The 24,709-nt window shown below is 44.4% G+C and overlaps 1 protein-coding gene and 1 long non-coding RNA gene across 9 annotated transcripts in view; one reads left to right on the forward strand and one right to left on the reverse strand.

Annotated features, from left to right (window-relative positions):
• The window catches only part of FHOD3 (formin homology 2 domain containing 3), a 488,002-nt gene extending 474,437 nt beyond the window's left edge, over positions 1 to 13,565 (reverse strand). For 7 of the 8 annotated variants that reach the window (XM_001106633.5, XM_077974668.1, XM_077974667.1 and 4 more), the window contains exon 1: positions 13,246 to 13,565. In XM_001106633.5, the coding sequence (XP_001106633.3) occupies positions 13,246 to 13,410 (165 nt within the window). In that variant the 5' untranslated portion in view covers positions 13,411 to 13,565. 8 annotated transcript variants of the gene reach the window in all.
• A 147-nt stretch (positions 13,566 to 13,712) lies between these two features.
• LOC144336403 (uncharacterized) lies at positions 13,713 to 24,463 on the forward strand. Its single transcript, XR_013408168.1, has 3 exons — positions 13,713 to 13,848; positions 21,281 to 21,384; positions 24,333 to 24,463. It is a non-coding gene; the product is annotated as an uncharacterized LOC144336403 (long non-coding RNA).
• The last annotated feature ends 246 nt before the right edge of the window (positions 24,464 to 24,709 follow it).

A 24,709-nucleotide genomic window follows, 5' to 3' on the forward strand; every position in this document is an offset into this window, starting at 1 on the left:
ACATATACACGTGTCTTTATAGCAGCATGACTTATAATCCTTTGGGTATATCCCCAGAAATGGGATGGCTGGGTCAAATGGTATTCTAGATCCTTGAGGAATCGCCACACTGTTTTCCACAATGGTTAAACTAGTTTACAGTCCCACCAACAGTGTAAAAGTCTTCCTATTTCTCCACATCCTCTCCAGCACCTGTTGTTTCCTGATTTTTTAATGATTGCCATTCTAACTGGTGTGAGATGGTATCTCATTGTGGTTTTGATTTGCATTTCTCTGATGGCGAGTGATGATGAGCATTTTTTCATGTGTCTGTTGGCTGTGTGAATGTCTTCTTTTGAGAAGTGTCTGTTCATATCCCTTGCCCACTTTTTGATGGGGTTGGTTTTTTTTTCTTGTAAATTTGATTGACTTCTTTATAGGTTCTGGATATTAGCCCTTTGTCAGATGAGTAGATTGCAAAAATTTTCTCCCATTCTGTAGGTTGCCTGTTCACTCTGATGGTAGTTTCTTTTGCTGTGCAGAAGCTCTTTAGTTTAATTAGATCCCATTTGTCAATTTTGGCTTGGTTGCTGTTGCTTTTGGTGTTTTAGACATGAAGTCCTTGCCCATGCCTATGTCCTGAATGGTATTACCTAGGTTTTCTTCTAGGGTTTTTATGGTTTTAGGTCTAACATTTAAGTCTCTAATCCATCTTGAATTAATTTTCATATAAGGAGTAAGGAAAGGATCCAGTTTCAGCTTTCTACTTATGGCTAGCCAATTTTCCCAGCACCATTTATTAAATAGTGAATCTTTTCCCCATTTCTTGTTTTTGTCAGGTTTGTCAAAGATCAGATGGCTGTAGATGTGTGGTATTATTTCTGAGGGCTCTGTTCTATATCTCTATTCCATTGGTCTATATCTCTGTTTTGGTACCAGTACCATGCTGTTTTGGTTACTGTACCTTGTAGTATAGTTTGAAGTCAGGTAGCGTGATGCCTCCAGCTTTGTTCTTTTGGCTTAGGATTGCCTTGGCAATGTGAGGTCTTTTTTGGTTCCATATGAACTTTAAAGCGGTTTTTTCCAATTCTGTGAAGAAAGTCATTGGTAGCTTAATGGAGATGGCATTGAATCTATAAATTACCTTGGGCAGTATGGCCATTTTCACAATATTGATTCTTCCTATCCATGAGCATGGTATGTTCTTCCATTTGTTTGTGTCCTCTTTTATTTCACTGAGCCGTGGTTTGTAGTTCTCCTTGAAGAGGTCCTTTACATCCCTTGTAAGTTGGATTCCTAGGTATTTTATTCTCTTTAAAGCTATAGTGAATGGGAGTTCATTCATGATTTGGCTCTCTGTCTGTCTGTTACTAGTGTATAAGAATGCTTGTGATTTTTGGTCTAAAATTCTCTTTTTTTGTTGTATCTCTGTCAGGCTTTGGTATCAGGATAATGTTGGCCTCGTAAAATGAGTTAGGGAGGATTCCCTCTTTTTCTATCGATTGGAATAGTTTCAGAAGGAATGCTACCAACTCCTCCTTGTACCTCTGGTAGAATTCGGCTGTGAATCCATCTGGTCCTGGACTTTTTTTGGTTGGTAGGCTATTGATTATTTCCTCAATTTCAGAGCCTGCTATTGGTCTATTCAGGGATTCAACTTCTTCCTGGTTTAGTCTTGGGAGAGTGTAAGTGTCCAGGAAATTATCCATTTCTTCTAGGTTTTCTAGTTTATTTGCATAGAGGTGTTTACAGTATTCTCTGATGGTAGTTTGTATTTCTGTGGGGTCAGCAGTGATATCCCCTTTATCATTTTTCATTGCTTCTATTTGATTCTTGTCTCTTTTCTTCTTTATTAGTCTTGCTAGCGGTCTATCAATTTTGTTGATCTTTTCAAAAAACCAGCCCCTGAATTCACTGATTTTTTGGAGGGTTTTTTGTGTCTCTATCTCCTTCAGTTCTGCTCTGATCTTAGTTATTTCTTGCCTTCTGCTAGCTTTTGAATGTGTTTGCTCTTGCTTCTCTAGTTCTTTTCATTGTGATGTTAGGATGTCAATTTTAGACCTTTCCTGCTTTCTCTTGTGGGCATTTAGTGCCATAAATTTCCCTCTACACACTGCTTTAAATGTGTCCCAGAGATTCTGGTATGTTGTATCTTTGTTCTCATTGGTTTCAAAGAACATCTTTATTTCTGCCTTCATTTTGTTATGTACCCAGTAGTCATTCAGGAGCAGGTTGTTCAGTTTCCATGTAGTTAAGTGGTTTTGACTGAGTTTCTTAGTCCTGAGTGCGTTTGATTGCACTGTGGTCTGAGAGACAGTTTGTTATAATTTCTGTTCTTTTACATTTGCTGAGGAGTCCTTTACTTCCAACTATGTGGTCAATTTTGGAATAAGTACGATGTGGTGCTGAGAAGAATGTATATTCTGTTGATTTGGGGTGGAGAGTTCGGGTGGAGAGTTCTGTAGATGTCTATTAGGTCTGCTTGGTGCAGAGTTGAGTTCAGTTCCTGGATATCCTTGTTAACTTTCTGTCTCATTGATCTGTCTAATGTTGACAGTGGGGTGTTAAAGTCTCTCATTATTATTGTATGGGAATCTAAGAGTCTTTGTAAGTCTAAGGACTTGCTTTATGAATCTGGGTGCTCCTGTATTGGGTGCATATATATTTAGGATAGTTAGCTCTTCCTGATGAATTGATCCCTTTACCATTATGTAATGGCCTTCTTTGTCTCTTTTGATCTTTGTTGGTTTAAAGTCTGTTTTATCAGAGACTAGGATTGCAACCCCTGCTTTTTTTATTTTGTTTTCCATTTGCTTGGTAGATCTTCCTCCATCCCTTTATTTTGAGCCTATGTGTGTCTCTGCATGTGAAATGGGTCTCCTGAATACAGCAAACTGATGGGTCTTAACTCTTTATCCAATTTGCCAGTCTGTGTCTTTTAATTGGACCATTTAGTCCATTTACATTTAAGGTTAATATTGTTAAATGTGAACTTGATCCTGTTATTATTATATTAGCTGGTTATTTTGCTCGCTAGTTGATGCAGTTTCTTCCTAGCATTGATGGACTTTACATTTTGACATGTTTTTGCAATGGCTGGTACCTGTTGTTCCTTTCCATGTTTACTTCTTCCTTCAGGATCTCTTGTAAGGCAGGCCTGGTGGTGACAAAATCTCTAAGCATTTGCTTGTCTGTAAAGGATTTTATTTCTCCGTCACTTATGAAACTTAGTTTGGCTGGATATGAAATTCTGGATTGAAAATTCTTTTCTTTAAGAATGTTGAATATTGGCCCCCACTCTCTTCTGACTTGGAGAGTTTCTGCCGAAAGATCTGCTGTTAGTCTGATGGGCTTCCCTTTGTGTGTAACCCGACCTTTCTCTCTGGCTGCCCTTAACATTTTTCCCTTCATTTCAACTTTGGTGAATCTGACAATTATGTGTCTTGGAGTTCCTCTTCTCGAGGAGTATCTTTGTGGCATTCTCTGTATTTCCTGAATTTGAATGTTGACCTGCCTTACTAGGTTGGGGAAGTTCTCCTGGGTGATATCCTTCAGAGTGTTTTCCAACTTGGTTCCATTTTCCCCATCACTTTCAGGCATACCAATCAGACATAGATTTGGTCTTTTCACATAATCCCATATTTCTTGGAGGCTTTGTTCATTTCTTTTTACTCTTTTTTCTCTACACTTCTCGCTTCATTTCATTCATTTGATCTTCAATCGCTGATACTCTTTCTTCCAGTTGATCAAGTCAGTTACTGAAGCTTGTGCATTTGTCACGTAGTTCTCATGTTATGGTTTTCATCTCTATCAGTTCTTTTAAGGTCTTCTCTGCAATGATTATTCTAGTTATTCATTCATCCATTCTTTTTTCAAGGTTTTTAGTTTCTTTGCACTGGTTACATAGTTCCTCCTTTAGCTCTGAGAAGTCTGATAGACTGAAGCCTTCTTCTCTCAATTCGTCAAAATTGTTCTCCATCCAGCTTTGTTCCGTTGCTGGCGATGAGCTGAGTTCCTTTGGAGGGAGAGATGCGCGCTGGTTTTTTGAATTTCCAGCTTTTCTGCACTGCTTTTTCCCCATCTTTGTGGTTTTATCTGCCTTTGGTCTTTGATGATGGTGACGTACTGATGGGGTTTTGGTGTGGGTGTCCTTTCTGTTTGTTAGTTTTCCTTCTAACAGTCAGGACCCTCAGCTGTAGGTCTGTTGGAGTTTGCCTGAGGTCCACTCCAGACCCTGTTTGCCTGGGTATCAGCAGCGGAGGCTGCAGACGATAGAATATTGCTGAACAGTGAGTGTTGCTGTCTGATTCTTGCTCTGGAAGCTTCGTCAGGGGTGTACCCTGCCATGTGAGGTGTGAGGTGTCAGTCTGCACCTAGTGGGGGATGTCTCCCAGTTAGGCTACTCAGGGGTCAGGGACCCACTTGAGCAGGCAGTCTGTCTGTTCTCAGATCTCAACCTCCGTGCTGGGAGATTCACTGCTCTCTTCAAAGCTGTCAGACAGGGGCATTTACCTCTGCCGAGGTTTCTGCTGCTTTTTGTTTAGCTATGCCCTGCCCCCAGAGGAGGAGTCTACAGAGGCAGGCCGGCCTCCCTGAGCTGTGATGGGCTCCACCCAATTCCAGCTTCCCGGTGGCTTTGTTTACCTACTTAAGCCTCAGCAATGGCGGGCCCTGACTCTCATTTTTTAAATGTCTCTTTCCTCTTTCACTGGTCATGCAAGCTGGTTGGCTAGCCTATTCCTCTACATTAAGGTCACTGAATGGACCATATCTGGTTCTAACTTTTCCTCTCTTTCCATTAATGGCTATGTTCTAGGGCAAGCAGGAAGCCTCCACCCCACCAGACATCATCAAGACCTATTGTAAACTACAGTGAGTAAGACAGTGCAATGTCAGCACACAAACCCCTAGACAGACAATGGACCCCAGAGCCCAGAAACACACTCGAGGCTGTGGGAGTAAGGCACCTCAGAGGCTCCACTGTAGACTGTGTTCTGAGTCCTCCACACTCCCCACCACGTGGACACTGCAAATGTCCCCTCTTTGGTTGCTCTCCCAGGGGCTCCAGCACCCATGCCCTTCCAGCTGCAAGCACTTATGTCATGAAATCAGAGGACCACAGCCACTAAGACTCCCAGAAATAAGTTTCCTCCTTATTGTTCAGAAGGGTTAAAAGCTAGGTTTCTAGGGTGTAGCACCCTTAACAATATTTCATTTTGCTTTCATTTAATCACACTACAAACATAGGAGGGGGACAGTATTCTATCGACCACTTGTCTCAACCCCAGTGTCACCACATGCTCATTTTCATTGACTCTGGGAGGGTTGAAGAAGGTGACCTCAAATCATAAATGAAACCAAACAATTGTTAAAGTGATACAAAATGCAATTGGTATAAACTTCTTTAGTCAAAAATGTGGTCAGTGATTGGCTGCAGGTTGTGTGTGGCTCTGGTTTAGCCAGAGGGACCCTCCTCCTCGTTCTCTCCCCCAAGGACACACCCCCCAACTCAGAATCTCCAGCCTGTCAATGTCCAGCCATGCAAGCTGGTAGTGTTTGCCCATCAATTTATTTGCCATACACCCCAAGCCACTCTTTGGCTCTGATCAAGCAGTCAGAAGATGCCTTGGTTATCTTCTATTCTGAGAACTTAAAAAAATCTTGGGCTTGTCCCACACACTCTGGTTACAGCTCTGGCATTTCATTCTCTGCTATAAAAATTAGTGCATGATGAGGCATCTCAGCACCAAAGGAGTTTCCTTCTTGGTTTTCTCTTTTTCAAGAATGTTAAAGATATTCAATGAGAAACTAATTTGTTTCATTTTTGCCAAGGCTAGGAATACCTTTCTATATTGAACTGCAAGTTGTTTAACAGTTTCCCTTTTTTCAAGTTGATCAAAAATTTTAAGATTTTCTTTTCTAACATTAAACCCTAAACATTTTTCCTTGGAGTCTAACATTTTAATTTCTAGATTACAAAACTAACTGGTGAAGAGGAGTTGGATGTTTCCAGTTTGTAAACAGATATGATGTAGATTCCATTTGTTACTATGTGTCTCTAAAGACAGAGAAACTTCTGGGTATATATTTTTTTGCTGATTGGTGGTAATTTTTTTTTCAAAAAATAATTGTTCTTCCTCCCTCCTTAACAGTTAATTTGTAAATAAGTTTATCTGCCCATAGAAAATCAATGTTGACTGTAATTATAAGGGTGCCAAGGTATACAATCAACTTACATTTTCATGTACATTACAGCATCACTGCCATTCACTGTAAACTGAGATCCTCTTCTGAGGCATACTGAAGGTGGAGGTAGAGCTGGCTCATTGGGAACTGGGCAACACCCCAGTGTGGCTACGCAGGCATGTCATGGGCATCAACAGCCTTGGGAAACTGAGTGCCTTTATATATTGGTATCATTTATTATGGCCTTAGCAACTTCACAGCTCAGTGATAAAAATTAAGGACCATATACTGAAACCACAGGTATAATATACCTTAGCATTTCGCTTGCTAAGCTAATAGTTTACATAACTGACAATTGTTTACTTCATCATGGGAATTGATTGAGCCTAGAAAGACACTCTGAACATAAAAAGACAGATGTTCTACACTTGTTTTTCTAAGATTCTAAGGAGAACACAACAATCAGCATGGGAAGCAAAGCATCAATGGAGGTATGAAAAAAAAATCCACTGATGGTTAGCCATCTCAGCCATAGAAAACACACTCAGATCATACAGTAACACTTATTGAAAGAGCTCTGATCCCAAGGGGACTATTGGAATTGTAACCTAATTTTTTTAGCTCTTTTATAAAAATATTTCAGTATATGCACAAGTATAGAAAGTAGTATCATGACCCCTCCCCACATACCTATAATGCAACTTTAACTCACAGTCTATCCTGTTCCACCTATATACTGACTCACCTACTTGTCTCTTATCTGGAATTATTCTGAAGCAAATTCTAGACATCATAAAATTTCAGTATGTATCTCTGAAAGCCATAAACTGTTATTTAAACCTAACCACAATACTATTATCACACTTTAAAATTAATAATTTTAATATTAAATATCACTGCTCAAATGTTCAAGTGATCTCAAATATTTATTTACAATGTATTTGAATCAGCATTCAATCACAGCCACATATTGCCTTTGGTTGATGTATCTCTTCAATCTCTTTTCATCTAAGGTTTCCTTCCATCTTTTTCTTTCTTTTGCAATTTATCTGTTGGAGAAACTGTAAGTCTTCACAATCTGGATTTTGCTAATTGCATCCCTGTGTCAAAGCTTAACATTCACTGTAACTTAATGTTCCCCATTCTTTCTAACTTAGTTTAGAACAAAGCTCAGAAACAGTCCCCCAGCTCCCCCTCCACCCCAAAAAACTTCCGATTGTCTCTCTAATGGAGCAGATGCTAACAAACCCAAGACTCTGAAAATAGCCAGCAGAGGACGACCCAGCTATGCCTCTAAGCCAGCCACAGGCAACAGCAGTGTCATTGAGAGATGAGGTGCGGGGGTTGCCTGGAGCAGGTGATTGCTGTCCTCTGAAGACAGAAAAGTTCCCAAGTGTTCAAAAGTATCATCTTCAGAGAGAGATAAACTATGGAGAGAAAAGGAGGGTGGGGGAGGGCTGTTCCTGAGTTGGCCTCAGCATGTTAATCAGTTTTAAAGTCGACACTATTAAGAACTAACATTTCAGAGTCCAGAACGGGAGGGCAATGGCAGTCCTGTTGTTTTCCAGAGGGACTCAGGTTGGACTCCGAGGACAAAAGGCGTAGACACAGAGCATCAACCCTGGGAGGGCTTGCCAGAGCACAACCACTTAAATCACGGCACTGTGACAGGCAGCCACGTGCAAGGGCAATGCAGTCAACCCTACCCCACCCCCACCTGCACAGAGAGCATGGGCTATGCTGGTTTTCTAATAATGGGACACAGTTAACAACAGGAGTTGGAGGAAGAAAAAAAAAGACCTTAAATCTCAGCTCCTTAAACACAGTATAGCCTTAGGCAACCTGCTTAACCTCCTGTGCCTCAGTTTCCCCATCTGTTAATTGGGGATTCGTCATCTGCCTGCCTGCTAGAGTTGTTGTGAGGATAAATAAAGCTATACATGGAGGCCTACAGTGCAGCCTCCAGCATAAGTTCATGACAGAATAGCCCCTTCCTTCCCAAAGATTGATGCCAGTCTATTCCAACCCAGATCCTTGCAAGGGGCCATGACAGTACCTGCTGGATGTCTGGCTAGGTTACCGATATAGTCTGTGGCCATGCATGAAACAAAGCCAACTGACCCATGAAGGCTTCAATCCCATGATCCTGATCTCAATAGCGAGGCTCTAACCAACTGAGCTAATTACAGTGGAGTCAGATTCGACTCTGCTTACACGGAGACACTCTTAGCTGTTCATACAACATTCTTAAACAGTGTTGTCCTAAGATACTATGACACAACACATTTGCCAAGTTTACTAATGATCTCATCTTTTTAAAATCTTAATGTAATGTAGCAAACAGATGTGTCCCTTAAGAGGATTAAGGTGGAAATTCATTAGTGCAGTAATACCAGTGGATTTGTGTTCTAAAACTAACACCAATCAATCAACTTAGTGCACATTCTATCTTAGCACTACTCAGCTTTGAGGGAAACACCAGAGGACTGAACAGCCAGATCTTCTCCCTCAGGGAAGTTATCAGAGAACAGGGGAGACAGTGAGAACCCCCATGTACTGAGAGCCTGACCTAAATCACCTGTAATCCACGTTGTTCAGACTGCAGTGTACACAAAAATCACCAGGGCATCCTGATGAAATGCATGTCCTGATTCAGCAGGTTGGGGGAGGCCTGAGAGTGTGCATTTCTAATATAGCCCAGGTGATCCACAGCTCACACTTGGAGTAGCTAGATTCTAATCCTCACTGTAATCAGCTGTTTACAGATGGGATAGCTGAGGCAGCAAGGCAACCACAAAGACAAAGGTAGTGAAAAACGAATGAACACAGTACACTCAAGGCTAATCCAATGAGAGGAGGCACGCTGAAATGTAGACAGGCTACCTGGAAGGAGAACATTCAGGACACAAAAGTGGAGTCCTTAAGAGCCTAGACCTGCTGTCACATGCCAACTCGGAACTTCTCACTTGTGTGACCAGGTGATTTCCTTCCAACCTTGGTCTCTCCTCCTATGAGTTGCAACAGTATCAGTACTTGGCCCTGGAATGGCCATGGGCTTGGTGAGCTGATGTCCCTCTAGGATGGTTCTAGCTGAGGCAAATGCCTAGGACATGACAGCTATTATAACTCCACTCTGTCCAGCTCACTCTGGGCAACAAAACATTTCCTGAATTAAATCATGAAGTAATAATTGTCATTTTAACATGCACACTAAAACAGTCATCACTTTTTTGTAAAAATATTCGACAGTTCCAGTGTTGTCTATCAAAGTGAAAAAAGAATCTTTAGATCATTAAAGGCCAGTAGCATAAATCAATCCAAACACATTTTAAGCTTTAAAAGGTCTAAGATTCTATGGATGCTACTGCAGAGGTTTTTCTAAATTAGAACTCCTATAATTACCATTTTTCTTTTAAAATATTAAGCCAGAAATAAACATCTACTTTTGCAGCATTTGAAAACAAAACCTAAATGTCTCGCTTAGCCCAACCTAGAACATATAACCACCAAAATGAACATCTCCCCAATGAGAATATGGCACCTGATTTGAACTTTTTGTTAGAAAACTAACGTTTATTTAATCATATTCCCTAGAACTACTATAAGCAGATGAAGGTTTTTTAAAATAATGTATCAGTTTAAGAAATAAAAAATGATACAGCATAATAATCACGATCTCTTCGCATGAGATGACAATTTTGTTAAACGAACAACTTCAACTTCTAATGGAGTCAGCAGACGTGAACTAAATTAATACATCATTAGGTTAAGAAAAGATGTCCACATTCAAGTTTCAGCCAGGAAAGGCCTGACAGGTTGTCCAGTTCAAAGGTTGCCAGCACAGGAGAATCCCTAGGAGAACTTCAAAAATGAGGACCCTCTGAGGGGGCCTTGTCAGCGCTGCCTACACAGGTACATTTACTTCAAGAAGATTCACCCAACTGTACACTTACACCCTGTACACTTTTTTGTATATGTGACCTACTTCAGCCAAAAGTTTACTCCCAGCCGGTCATGGTGGCTCACACCTATAATCCCAGAACTTTGGGAGGCCAAGGTGGGCAGATCACTTTGAGCTCAGGAGTTTAAGACCAGCCTGGGTAACATGGTGAAATTCCATGTCTACAAAAAAATACAAAAGTTAGCAAGGTGTGGTGGTGCACGCCTATAGTCCCAGCAACCCGGGAGGCTGAGGTGGGAGGGATCACCTGAGCCCAGGGAGGTCAAGGTTGCAGTGAGCCGTGATCACACCACTGCACTCCAGCCTGGGTGACAAGAGTGAGACCCCATCACAAAAAAAAAAAAAAAAAAAAAAAAAAAAAAAAATGACTCCCTCAGGGACTTGAATGTGCAGGCAAGCTGAGAGCACTCTGAGTGTCTGCCTGTCCCACGCTCACTCTTCTCCCCTCTTTGTCCCACTGAGAATGCACTCTCTGCACAGAACTCCACTTCTGGGCTATCCCAGGCTCTGTGGGACCTGGAAGAAGCACACCCTGTGGCCCAAAAAGCCTCACTGGTGGCTGGGTCCTGGGATGATAGCTCACCCAGGTCAACGGACCCCCCAATAGCTAATTCACAGCAGAGTTGGTAACTACATGTTCCCACTTCTGACTATGCACTCTGTGTCATGCCAGGAATTCTGCCTCAAGGCTTTTCGTCACTTACAACATTCACCTGTCCCCAGGCCTAAGAGTGCTTGGCCCTCGAAGGTGACAGGGTGAACCCCTCCAGTTAATGGAAGACACCCAGGAGGCATGGCTTCTGTCCACAGCCATACACCTGGTTCCCAGAACAGAACCACACCCATGCCCTGAGTCACACAAGGCTGGTTTGAATCTCAGTTCCCCACTTCTAGCACAAAAAGTGGGTTAGCCACTCTGCCTCACTTTCCTCATCTCTAAAATAGGGACAATCAAAGTCCCTACTTTATGGAGCTGTGTAGTGTGAAAGGAAACCATGCACTGAGAGCCTGGGTGAGGCATACACTACGTGCCAAGTGCTTGAAACTCCAGCTGTTCCTATCACAGGTGGATCATCCAATTTTAAGATTCTCTGATGGAAGCTAATATCATCCTAACAATATTAATGTATACCTAGGCACATAAATGCCCTGGCTTCTGCTTTACAGAACCCTCATCAATAAAGTCAGTTGCTCACTTTGCTATAGATGGGAAAAACAATGCCAGACATCTAAATATACTGCAGGGTTCTTGGGGCAAAAGATTCTGAGACTGAGGCTGGCTGGCTCCCAAAACAAAAGTCAAGGGTCTCTGTAGAACTTCTTCTGGTTCTGTTCATTCCACAAGGAACACCTTAGAAAGTTCTGCAAGCCAGTGCAACTGCTCTTCTGGGGCTTCTAGTTTGGGGTGAGGAGGAGGGGGGCAGTGGAGGAGCATCAGGATTTTCTCCTACCAGACCAGGATCAAGACTGTGGGGCTGTTCCACGGAAACATGAAAACATACTACAGCTCCCAGCTTGAAAGGTTAATCCATGTATATAGGGTTTGAAATCCAAGGAAACCACTTCAAGGTCACAGGGTCACAATTATGAGCCTTTGGTGGTTTCAACAAAAGATCACTGTAATCAGAGACCGTAGTGGCCCGAATAATCATGATGTAGAAGAAGCTCTTCCAAAACTTTTCACTGAATCAACTAATTGAGAAGAACCAAATAATTTACAAAAGTGATTCTGATCAGCTGAATCCAGAATACATCACTCTGGATGATGATGACCCTCTGTCTCCCAATCAAATGTGCTCTTGTGGCCAGAGAGGTTTCCACGACTGTATCTGTCCTGAACCAACCAGGAGAGAATGAGATGGAAATGCCCCATTTCTTATTCCTGAAAACGTTACTAATTAAGTAGAGGAGGAAAGCACTGATACACTAATAGAGAGGAAACTACCACTGCCAAAGTCCACCAGTTTCCTCACACAACCAACCTCCTCCTCTACTTGCAAAGCAGTTCAACATCATACAGAAATCCGAGGATTTCTTTTTTAAATCAATTTTGTTATTTGGGGTATCAACCCTTATCTCTTCCAAATATGTGTCAGTGTTGACCCTCAAGAAATAAATCATCTCCAAGCTTTGATATGAATCCTAGGCAGAAAACATACTGGGAAGGTAATTCTGCAAGCTGCATTCAATCTGTTTAAGTGAGAGGAAGGGTTTTCCTGGGTAACAAAATGATTAGCTTTCAATACCCAGCTCTTTGCAACAAATACTTTGCAAGAGGCCTATCCTCCTGCAAAAGGTTACCAAAAAAAAAAAAAAAAAAAAAAAAAAAAAAAAAAAAAAAAAAAAAAAAAAAAACCAACCTCTCTAACGGGTAGACTGAGAAGCCATTCTTCCCTGGGGACACTCATTTCGGGCTGCCAGGCTGAGGCTTTGTGAGCGCGCCGCCCCTCGGCGCCCCCGCCCCTCCTCCCACAGCCACTGCTCCAAGGTTCCCAAGGCCACCTGCTTCTCAGAAGAAAAGGGGGATACCCTGAGCGCTATCGCCGTGCGCGGCCGGCGTCCTCGGCGGCGTCTCGGGGGGAAGGGGGAGGCGGTGTCGCCGGGAAGCGTGCTTTGTCGCGAGGGTCGCGTGGCCGCCCGCAGCGACCCCAGAGGCCTGAGAGAGGTTTTGTCCCGGCCGTCGCTCAGAGCTCTCCTCCAAGGGACCTGAGTCTCGCGGCACCCCGCTTCTTCCCGCGTCCCGCTTGGTGCCTGCCCGAGTGCCAAGGCCGACAGCCCGCGTCCTAGCCCCACCCCGCCCACCCGGCCGAGCTAACGGCGCGGCTCCGGGAAGCCTTCTCCATCCCGCCTCGGGCCGGCACGGCACCTGCTCTGCCACGCCCGCCCCCGGCTCTGGCCGTTCCTTCCCGCCCGCCCCGAAGGGTCCTGCGCCAACCGGCGGGTGCCCCGAGCCCCTCTGTCCAACGGGGAGGGGGATTTGCCCTCGAGCTGGTCCCCTGGGGCCGCCCCAGCCCAGCCCAGGGGGCCCGCGAAGCCCCGGGCCTCGGCGCCCACACCGCGGCGCGCACCGCAGCACCGGGCTGCGTCCAGGGGGCCCAGCCCACCCCGCCGGGCAGTACCTTGTGCGGCGCCCGCAGCAGTCGATGGACCCCCGCCAGCTGGGTGCCGAGCGCGAGGTCCTCGCGGAACGTGAACAGCGGCGGCCGGCTGGGCTCGGGGAAGTTGGTACTGTTGAAAGGGTCCGTGTCGTCCAAGAACTGCACCCGGCAAGCCAGCGTGGCCATGATGCATCCCTGCCGCGGGGACGCGGGCCCCGGGGTTAGCGGGGCCGCGGGCCGGGACGCTTGGGTAGCTGCGCGCAGGGGAGGCCGCAGCCGCCGCTCGCTGGCTCGCGGGCTCGCAGGCTCCAGCGCGCCCGGCTGCAGCCCGGGCTCCGGCCGCTGGGGGCGGGGCGGGGGCGGGGGCGGGGCCGACGGGCCCCCTCCTTCTCCTCTTCCTCCGGCTCCTCCCCTCCTCCGGGTCCTCTAACCCCGGCCTGTCTGCCCCGACCGACGGGACCGCCGCCGGGAAAGTGCAAGGGAGACTGCTCGCGCGGCATCCGCAGCCCTGCGCCAAAGGCCGGCGGCGGCGGCGGGGCGGGGAGGCCCGGCGGCCGGACTCGACTGCACGTGCGCCGCGCGGCCCCAGGCCAAGCTGCACCCCTCGGAGCCTGGAGGACCGAGGTGGGGGGTTGGGGGACGGGGAGACAGGCGGCCTTCTGACTTCTTCCCCACTCGGAGAGGGCTTAAGCCTTTCCAGATAAAGGCGGCGGCGGCCGGCTTCTGCTGCCCAGATTTGGAATATCCCGGCAGGGCACCAGGACAGGGAGCCGGCTCCGGCAGCAAGGGGGGTGGTGGCAGCAACCAGGAGCCCCACCTAAGGATACGGGGAGGTTTCCCGTAGGAAAAGAAAGAAGCTAAGAAAGAGGAGGGTGCGCCAGGGAACCCAGGCCGCTCTTAGGCACAAGCCTAAAGACTAGAGGCGTGGGGGCTGCGAGGCTTCGCTGCGGTACTCCAGCGCCAGGCCTGGCCCCCGGGGCGCCCGGCGGGTGCTGGTTAAACCTCTGCATCACCACGGCCTCTCCCCAGTTAGGCCTTCAAAAGCCCTAACTGGACCTTGTGGGGCCGCAGGGGCTTGGGGAGGTGGGAGCCCTTCTGGCAAGGTCCCCGAATTGCGGAGAGCCGGGGATGCCCTGTGTAACCGAGGGACTGGGAGGGAAGGTTTGCGTCCTGCCCGCCCCTGCCAGGCGGGAGCGGCGAGACTCGGCATTGCCTCCCACCGCTCTCCTCGCCGCTCACGGGCGACCCCCTTCGTTTCCAAGAAAAATTCATGGTTCTCCCCATTCCTAGACCAAGGCCAATTCCTGGTTCCTCCCCACTCATATAGATCGCCCTCGTAACACTCAGTATCTCTTAACATCCGAGTCTTTTCAAGGCGACTCTATAATGCGTCTCTCTCCCTTTCCTCTGGTTTCAAGGGAAAAGAAACCCTTATCCCTACTTAGCAGCCTCGCCCACATCTTTAACCTGTCCCTCTCCATGATCTCTTTCCCTGCCACACATTCACACTTATGCCTGGTCTTAAAATAATAATTCCACGACACTTCTGCTCCTTCCAGACGAACTTCTAGCTCTACTTGCTTTGCTATTTAACTCTTTGAATGAATCTTCTAGACTAGCCGTCCCCAATCTTTTTGGCACCAGGGACCGGTTTTGTGAAAGACGATTTTTCCACGGACAGTGGCGGGGGGGTGGGGAGCGTTGGGGGGAGGGAGGGCAGATGGTTTCAGAATGAAACTGTTCCACCTCAGATCATCAAGAATTAGATTCTCATACATGCGCGCTACCTAGATCCCTCGCATGCGCAGTTCACAATAGGGCTGTCGCTCCCATGAGAATCTAATGCCTCGGCTGATCTGACAGGAGGCGGAACTCAGCTGTAATGCTCGCTCACCCGCCGCTCACCTCCTGCTGTGTGGACCGGTTCCAACAGGCCACGGACCAGTACCGCTCTGCGGCCGCGGGGTTAGGGACCCCTGCTCTAGACTGGACCTACACCAACTTCCGCATCTCCTCACAGCCAGAATACTAAACGCACAAATTCTTCCCCTCCGAGATGGGCCTCCTGCACTTCCATCTTCATGTCCACCTCCCTCCTCACTGAAAAAGCCCTCCAGTCCTGGCCACCCCATTTCTTACCACTTTCCCAACCCGGATCCCAGTCCATCCTCTCAGGGGCCTCCTCTCCACACCCCTCTTTCAGTCCCACCTGTCCTTTGGGTACCTGGCTTGCTCCTGCCCCATCTACCAAGTGCCTGCTGCTAGTGGGACCACTCAATGCCCCACTTCCTCCCCAAAGCCTCTCAGCCTCTTACTCCACTGATGCTGCTGCAAGGTTCATGCCACTTTCCTCCACCCAGAAATTAGTCAATAAGGAAAATAATTTCTCCAGAATGACTTCCAGCACCCTCTCCTCTTCATCTTTCATCTTATTTTCCATCTTCCATCTCCCACTTCTCAGAAGGTGACCAAAGGCCTACTTTTCCTCCCATTCAAGGCTCTGTCCCCACCTGGACCCCAGGTCCCTCTCATCCCACTTGCTCTTGCCCCGGGTTCTATCAGTGATCCACCCACTTCCACCTTCCTCCCCTGGCTCCTTACTCTGAGAAGCAGGGCCTGCTTCCTGATGTGCGACTTATGAAGCCACAGAGGGCCCTACACTTTAAAGGGTCCCACATTGGTTTAACGTTTAGCCGCTGTTGTCTTGAATTTTTTAAATACTTTTTTAAGGAGTCCTGGCATTTTTGTTGTGCACTGGGCCCCATAAGTTATGTACTCAATCCTAATGAGAATAAATACTCAAGTGTTTTCCATCTTAAAAGCTGCATCTTTTTGAAGCCCACTTCTCACTCTAGCTCCCTGGCTTATCTCATCATCACTTCCTAACCAATTTCTGAGAGAGAGCATATTCATTTCTCAGCATCCTCATCACCTTTTCTCCATACCCCATGACATCTGGAGGGCAACCCCTTCCTGCCATTCCAAGATCATCAATGCCAGCCTAATTTTCTTACCTGGAAGACACCTTAGCCCTGCTACCCACTTTCTTGGCAGCATCTGTCACCATGGCACCATGGATGATTCTTTTCTCAGACTCTTATTCCCTCAGCTCAATAGCTCTACCCACTGTAGGTTCTCCTCCTCACTTGACAGCTTCTTCTCAAGTCTTTCTGGGCTTCATCCTCCTCTTGGTCCTGTTCACATTTCTTCTAGATTTTCCTGGCTTCAACCCTCCTCAACCTGCATGCATATAGCATCCAACTCTATACTCACAGAGGAGTCCCTCTCCTCACTTCTAGGCTCTGATTTTCACTGGGCAACTCAACATCCCTATCCTAGTTACCACATCATACTCAATTACACATTCAACCCAACACCCCAACCTGGTTGCCCATCCAGAACCTCTTCTGCAAGGTTGTCATCTGCCAGACTGCTTTACCTGCCTGTCTGCTGATTCCAATGCTCTCCAAGCCCTTGGAGCATAGAACACCACAGCTATGGTTACTGTTAATTTATCCTGTGTTGTCACTAAATAAAAAGCTCCTCTGGGACAACCACCATGCCATATTCAGCTCTATGCCTACCACAGAGAAGACACACAATAAATGTCTAATGAATGTGTGAACATCAAAGTCATTTTCATTTTTGACTCCTGCGTCTTGCAATTGGTCACTATGGCTTGTTACTGAATCAGCCTCTAAAATATTTCTCAATTCTTCCCTTCTCTCTAGCCCTCACTTTCTTTTTTTTTTTTTTTTTTTTTTTTTTTTTTTTTTTTTTGAGGCGGAGTCTTCGTCTGTGGCCCAGGCTGGAATGCAATGGCCAGATCTCAGCTCACTGCAAGCTCCACCTCCCGGGTTTACGCCATTCTCCTGCCTCAGCCTCCTGAGTAGCTGGGACTACAGGCTCCTGCCACCTCACCTGGCTAGTTTTTTGTATTTTTTAGTAGAGACAGGGTTTCACCGTGTTAGCCAGGATGGTCTCGATCTCCTGACCTCGTAATCCGCCTGTCTCAGCCTCCCAAAGTGCTGGGATTACAGGCTTGAGCCCCAGTGCCCGGCCTTTTTTTTTTTTTTTTTTTTTTTTTATGAGAGGGAGTCTCGCTCTGTCACCCAGGCTGGAGTGCAGTGGTGCGGTCTCGGCTCACTGCCAGCTTCTAGCCCTCACTTTCTTTGCTAGTCTTCTGATGACTTCCCCAGACTTGCATTCTGCATTTGGTCTTCCACTGGCTTCCCCAGAGCTAGTGATCATTCTACAATGTGTGTTTGACATGTCACACCACAGGGTAAAATCCTTACATTCCAAACCCTTTAGCACAACTCACACAGCCCTCTAAGACCTACCTGAGTCCACCACTCCAGGCGTACGGGTGGTCATTCCCAGCTTCACGGCCTGCTTTCAAGCCATGCCAAACTTATTACTCTTTCCCAGACATGCTGAGCTTTTTCGTGGTGAGCCTCTCAACCTAGAATGTGCTTTCCTATCTAGTCAGCTGAACCCACTAATCTTTCAAATCTCATTTCTAATGTCAACTCTTCTGGAGAGCCATCTCCAACTCTACCCCAAACAAGGATTGTCTGTCTTTCTTTTGTGGTCTCAAATTATATATGCTCTTACTGTAGCACTTTTCATGTTACATTGTAAACTTATGCTTGTATATGCCTACTCCACTAACTAGAAGACTTTCAGGATTAGAATTTGCCTTACTGAATTTTAATCTGAAAACTTCAGGGATTGGCACCTAAAATGACTTTTCAATTATATAGGCTATCTTTAATTTTTTAAGGATTTTTGCCTTGGCAAAAATTTACTAATTACTAATAATTTTTTCCTCTAACAGCCAATTTTTTCTCAGACTACTTTTTAAATTATTTCTTTTTAGTAATGTAATGATTTAATTTAAAAGGCTAAGAGTAATAAAAAGTTATAACAAGATATCAGAAACAGACATCTGATCCCAGTTTATGACACCCCCCATTAACATACACACTTTCCAGAGCCACTTGTTTCTAAATAATATGAGTACACTGCTATACTTTGACCTATCAATTTTAGATAATACACTGATCTTCTATCACACTACCTGAGGATTTCAGCTTCTTTATAGTCCATTTCCTTTTCCAATATTGATTTGTCACAATTTTAGTCAAATTCTTATTCAGTGATTTTAAAATTTATGATGTTAATATTGTTCATATCTGTGCCAAGTCGTGTACATGATTACATGCCCTTTCTTGTACAACTTTTTGTTTTTCCTCAAGTTAATGTTTGCCTCAATCTTTTTCATTTGATTTTTTTCGTGAACAGCTGGCTAAATCATCTCATATCCTGCAACAGTCCTACGAATGCCTCTCTCAATATTGTCAAACAAGCTTTCAGTTCTATTCCATCCTCCTACTCCAATTTGAAATGTGGCTCCCTCAGCCCTATCCTTCTGGATATTTTCTTGACTTTTCTCTTGTGCAGGTGCCCCAGTTCCCAGCTCACTTATCTTATTCTTTCTTAGTTTACACTCCCATTTTTTGTAAGTACATACTCCAGTAACTTTCTGAGAACAGATAAAATTTTGAAAAATTTTATGTCTCAAACAATCTTAAGTCATTGTCCTAGCACTTGCCTTGGTGTGGCAGTTTGGCTGACAAAGAGGGCTACAATAATTCCTCCCATCCCTTGTATTCCCACCATTTTCCAATATGACTTTGCCACTTCTCCTGTCACAAAGTGAAGTCTATCTCTCCACTCCTTGAGTTGGGGAGGCTTTGTGACTTGCTTTGACCAATAGAATATGGTGGAAGTGACATTGTGTGACTTCTGAAACTAGGCCTCAAGAGACATTACAGCATCTCCTTTCACCTTCTTGGAATGCTGGCCTGAGACTACCATGTGAAGAGGCCAGGTCTGGCCTAGAAAACCTGGTAAAGAAATTGCTACTGAAGACTGGAAAAAATGGTTACCTGAGTTATGCAGCAATTAAACAATTAACAAGACAATTGCCTAGAGTAATTTGGAAGATAGAAAATGTATCTAATGAGCTTATAAATTTGGCTAAGGAGATCTTTAGACAGTATGTTGGAAGCATCTGTTGGGTACTTGTAGCTGCATATTACAATGAATTCTGTTTGCAAGCAGAGTGAGTAGTTAAAATTTGCTGGGTTATAAAATAAACAATTTCTCATCCCCAGTTTGTCCAGTTAGAAAAAGACCTTCAAAGTAAGAAATAACCTTGGTAAAGATCAGTTTAAAAATGTGGTTGTAGGCTGGATGCAGTGGCTCACACCTGTAATTCCCAGTGTGGGGAATTCCCAGTGTGGGGAATTCAACCACATTTTTGAGGCATGAGGATTGCTTGAGCCCAGCAGTTCAAGATTATAGTGGGCTATGATCATACCACTGCACTCCAGCCTGGGAGACAGAGCAAGACCAGATAGCTATGGAAAAAAAGAAAAAGCTACAATTCAGTTGTAAGACACTTTGTTACAGTCTCAGAGAGATTTAAGGTAGTACCTAGCAGATCTTCTCATTTATACAAAAGGGCTTCTAAGAATGTTAAGGGTGGTGTTCCACAACAGCATGACAGGCCCAGAGGAGGAAGAATTACGGGTATAGTGTTTGGCACGTGGAGTAAACCCTAATAAGATTCATAGAAAATCCACAACATTTTTCAGATAGTTGTATTTATGAAAGCACTGTCGGCTTAGGCTAAAAGGGACTGAGATTGTTCAAAATAAAAAGAAACTTCTGGAACTCCAACCTGAAATGGATAAGAAGCAGACAAACATAAAGAAGAATGAAAACATGTCCTTTGCAGCAACTTGGATTGAGCTGGAGGCCATTATCCTAAGTGAAATAACCCAGAAAAAGAAAATCAAATACCACATATTCTCACTTATAAGTGAGAGCTAAATAATGGGCACTCATGGATATAAAGATGGAAATAATAGGTACTGGGGACTCTAAAAGGGGAAGAGGAAGGAAGCAAGGTTGAAAAACTACCTATTATGTTTACTGAATACCGTCTCAATACTGTGTTCACTATTCGGATGATGGTTTCACTAGAATCCCAAACCCCAGCATTATGCAATATACCCATATAACAAAACTGTACCTGAATTCATAATGAAATAAAACTAAAATTAATTTTTTTTAAAAGCTAAGGTAAGAAAGTTTCTCAGCTGCAACCACGCAGCCATTTCTTTTGGAAAAGGAAGGTTCTATCAGAGCATGGGAACTAAGGATCATGGAGAACCAAAAACTTGGAAACCATATAAGCGGAACTGGGCCATAGTCTCCTGGAGTAGGAGAAACTGGCAACATATGTCTGGCTAGAATTCAGCATTGCTATGAATCAATGACTGCTGTGTGTCTTCCAATCTATTTTATTTGTATTATATTATTATTATTATTATTATTGAGATGGGGTCTCACTCTGTCACCCAGGCTGGAGTGCAGTGGCACGATCTTGGCTCACAGCAACCTTCGCCCCCTGTAGATTCTCATGCCTCAGCCTCCCAAGTCGTTGGGATTACAGGCACACACCACTACATCTATCTAAATTTTGTATTTTTAGTAGAGACAGGATTTCACCATGTTGGCCAGGCTGGTCTCGAACTCCTGGGCTCAAACAATCCACCCGCCTCAGCCTCCCAAAGTGCTATAATTACATATGTAAGCCACCACACCTGACCCCAGTCTGTCTATTTTTAAATGTGAGTGCCTCTTGAAGTTATTCTGTCCCAATTTCACCATTGTATATTGAGTGTGAAAGGGCCATACACTTTGTCTTTTTAGGTAACAGGTCTCTGCATCAGAGCAGTTGTATCTGAGGATAAAGTCCTCATCTGCATGCAGATTCAAATAATGGTTTCCTCACCACTTTCCCAGCCTCTGCCCCTTGCCCAGTTCTAAAACCAATGTCATACAATTTAGGGGTTTGTTATGGTAGCACTGTACTTCCAGGCACCAATTTCTGTTTTATTTAGTCTTTTTTGTATAGGAAACCACCCCAAAATGTAATAGCTTAAAATAACAACCATTTTATTTTCTGTTGATTCTGTAGGTCAGCAATTTGAGCTGGTCTTAGCTGGGATCACCCATGTAGTTGCAGTCATCCAGAAACTTGACTGGGGCAGATGGAACTAAAATAGCCTCCTTCCAAGACTGGTAATGTATGCTGGCTATCAGCTGGTTGGTCTAGATGGGGTTAGAATGAACCAGTTAGAATGGTTCATCTCTCCTCCTTGAGTTTCTCATCTAATAGGTTAGATCTGGCTTCTTCACACTAGTAGACTTAGGATAGCCTTCTAAGAGATCAAGAGTGGAAGCTGCAAGATCTCTTGAACCCTGGGCTTAGAAATTATGCTGTATCAACTTTACTACTTTTTTGGTTGAAGTAAGTCAAAGCCAGCTTAGATTCAAGAAGTGGGGAAATAGATTTCACTCCCTGATGGAAGAAGTGAAATCACATTGCAAAGAGGTGCAAGTACCTGGATATGAAGAAATGTTGTAGTCATCTCTGCAACAATATAACACATGCTATATAATTCTAGGTTAGAATGATTTTTACTCAGAATTTTGAGGCATTACTTCATTGTCTTCTAATTTTTCTTGTTGCTATTGAGACTATTTGTGCTGTGTTATAAGCTGGCCCTCTGTATCTGTAGGCTCTGCATCCATGGATTCAACCAATGCAGATTGGAAATATTCAAAAACAGAACAGATGCTCGCATCTATACTAAACATGTACAGACTTTTTTTCCTTGTCATTATTTCCTAAACAACACAACAGCTATTTACATAGTATTTACATGGTAGTAGATATTATAAGTAATCTACAGATGGTTTAAAGTATGTAGGAGGATGTGCATAGGTTATATCAAATACTACACCTACACCATTTTATGTGAAGGACTTGAGCACCCATGGATTTTTGTATCCAAGGGAGGTCCTGGAACCAAACAACCATGAATACCAAGGGGCAACTGTATAGGTTACTCTACATTGTGTAGGTAACCTTTTTTTCCTCTCCCTTTGGAAGCTTTTTGAACCTTCTCATTATTCCCAATATACTGAAATTCCATGATGATGAGGTGCCCTGGTGTGGGTTCTTTTTCATTCATCCTGTTGTCATTGTATGGATATTATTTAATCCAGAGATCCTGCCCTTTGATGTAGAAACGTTCTTGTATCTTGTTTTCGATCATTTCCTCTCCACAGTGTTCTCTGCTTGCTCTTCCTAGAACTCCTATTATTCAGATGTTGGACCACTAAGCAGATTCTCTAATTTTCTCAACTTTTCTGTGCTGTTAGTCTCTCTGATTATTTTCTTCTTCTTTTTGGGAGATTTCCTAAACTGTATTTCCTTTTCTTCTACTGAATATTGTATTGCAGCATTCATGTTTTTACTTTTCAAGAACTCGGTCTTGTTCTTTGATTTTTCTTTTTTTAAAATATATTGTTATTTCCAGGATTTCCCTGATATTATTAACTACATTTTCTTTGACATTTTCTTGTTTTTGCTGCACTGTTTCTGTTTCTGTGCACTTTGGGTTCTTCCTTTCTCCTTTTTCTTTCTTTTTTTTTTTTTCTCTTTTATAGTAGACATTTTCCTCAAATGGCATGATCCTTGGCTGTTCATCATATTGAAAGCCAATTGGGAGGCTGGGCAATGTGGCCTACGTCTGTAATCCCAGCACTTTGGGAGGATGAAGCAGGCAGATCACTTGAGGTCAGGAGTTTGAGGCCAGCCTGACCAACATGGTGAAACCCTGTCTCGACTAAAACTACAAAAATTAGCTGGGTGTGGTGACAGGTGCCTGTAATCCCAGCTACTTGGGAGGCTGAGGCAGGAAAATTGATTGAACCTGGGAGGCAGAGGTTGCAGTGAGCCAGGATTGCACCACTGCACTCCAGCCTGGGCAACAGACTGAGACTCTGTGAAAAAAGAAAGAAAAGAAAAGAAAAGAAAAGAAAAGAAAAGAAAAGAAAAGAAAAGAAAAGAAAGAGAGAGAGGGAGGGAGGGAGGGAGGGAGGGAGGGAGGGAGGAAGGAAGGAAGGAAGGAAGGAAGGAAGGAAGGAAGGAAGGAAGGAAAGGGGGAAAGGGGGAAAGGGGGAAAGGAGGAAAGGAGGAAAGGAGGAAAGAAGGAAAGAAAGAAAGAAAGAAAGAAAGAGAAAAAGAGGGAAAAAAAGAAATGAAAAGAAAGAAAGCTGATTGGAAACTCTCAGGTATAATAAAGGCACTTTGCCTGGTGGACTTCATTGCAGACCAAACCAGTGAACAAATGGCTCATTTCTTGACTATCTTTAGGTCTTTCCTCCAGGGTAGTTTACTTTCTCCAGAAAAAAATTTAACAACACTGCCCTTAGTCCAGAACAAGAGAGGTCCCTGCCTTGGGCTCCATGCTTTAGAAGGCCTCACCCTGGCCCTGCTCCTGCCATCCTTTCCTGTAGGGCAAGTCCACAGGACCAAGATGTTATGCCCACCCCAAGCTGCTCCCTAGACTATCCTCCAGGCACCAGGACCTCAGAATTCCCTGCCCACATGGCTCTGAACATGCTCCCTTTATGCCTGTATGTGTGTGTCTTCTCCAGCGCATCTGTAGGGATGCACCCCTAAGCCTGAAAAGGGGCTAAATGGCAGCTGATTGCAGGGGAGGGTATGGACAGAGTTTGAATGTATAGTTTTTAGTGTCTACACATCTGGGTTTCATGGCTCAGGGATGGGAAGAAAATGGCTGTAGGCTATGGCTGGCAACCAGGAGCTGGACCAGCTCTTCACATGCCATTGTGCTCCTATGCAGAGTGCCAAGGATTTTGTTAGAGTAGGAGGCTGGCACATATTTTACTTAATTATTTCTTATGTTTAATTTATGAATGTGAAATATTTAGACATATGACATATGGGTATGCATTTGAACTTTTGTCCTAGGCCCCACTGGTGCTGGGAGTAGGCCTGCATCTTTCAGCCTTCTAGCCTACCTAGAACTGGGTGGGGAAAGAAGCAGGGTCACTCTGTCCACTCCTCAGTTCCTGTTACTCTCCCCGCATTCTTGTTGTCACGCACACCTCTACCTTCTCTAAATCCTGAAGCCACTCTGGTTCATTTTCTCTAGAGACTGTACATGTTGCCTCCTTGGTCCTACGAAGGTGCCATAAACACAATGGGCTACACCAGGGAAGAGCTGGAGTGTATGTTCCTTATGACACGCTTGAAAGCCTGACTCCAGGGAACCTGAACACGTGGATCTGCATGCTAGTGAAACACTGCACACTTTATATTGCACATTTCTACTGGAAAATACTATGACTGTACCTGGCAATATTTTCGTAAATATTATCCTGGAATTCCATTCATAATCTTAGAAAATCATTTAGCAAGAGCAAAAAAATATGAATAATAATAGCCATGTTCAAAAACAAGGTTTATTGTAGTATTAATTATAAAATAAAAAACTAGAAATGTATATGTCTATCAATATGGGGTATAGTT

Source organism: Macaca mulatta, chromosome 18, assembly GCF_049350105.2.
Source record: "Macaca mulatta isolate MMU2019108-1 chromosome 18, T2T-MMU8v2.0, whole genome shotgun sequence".
NCBI classification, from domain to species: domain Eukaryota; kingdom Metazoa; phylum Chordata; class Mammalia; order Primates; family Cercopithecidae; genus Macaca; species Macaca mulatta.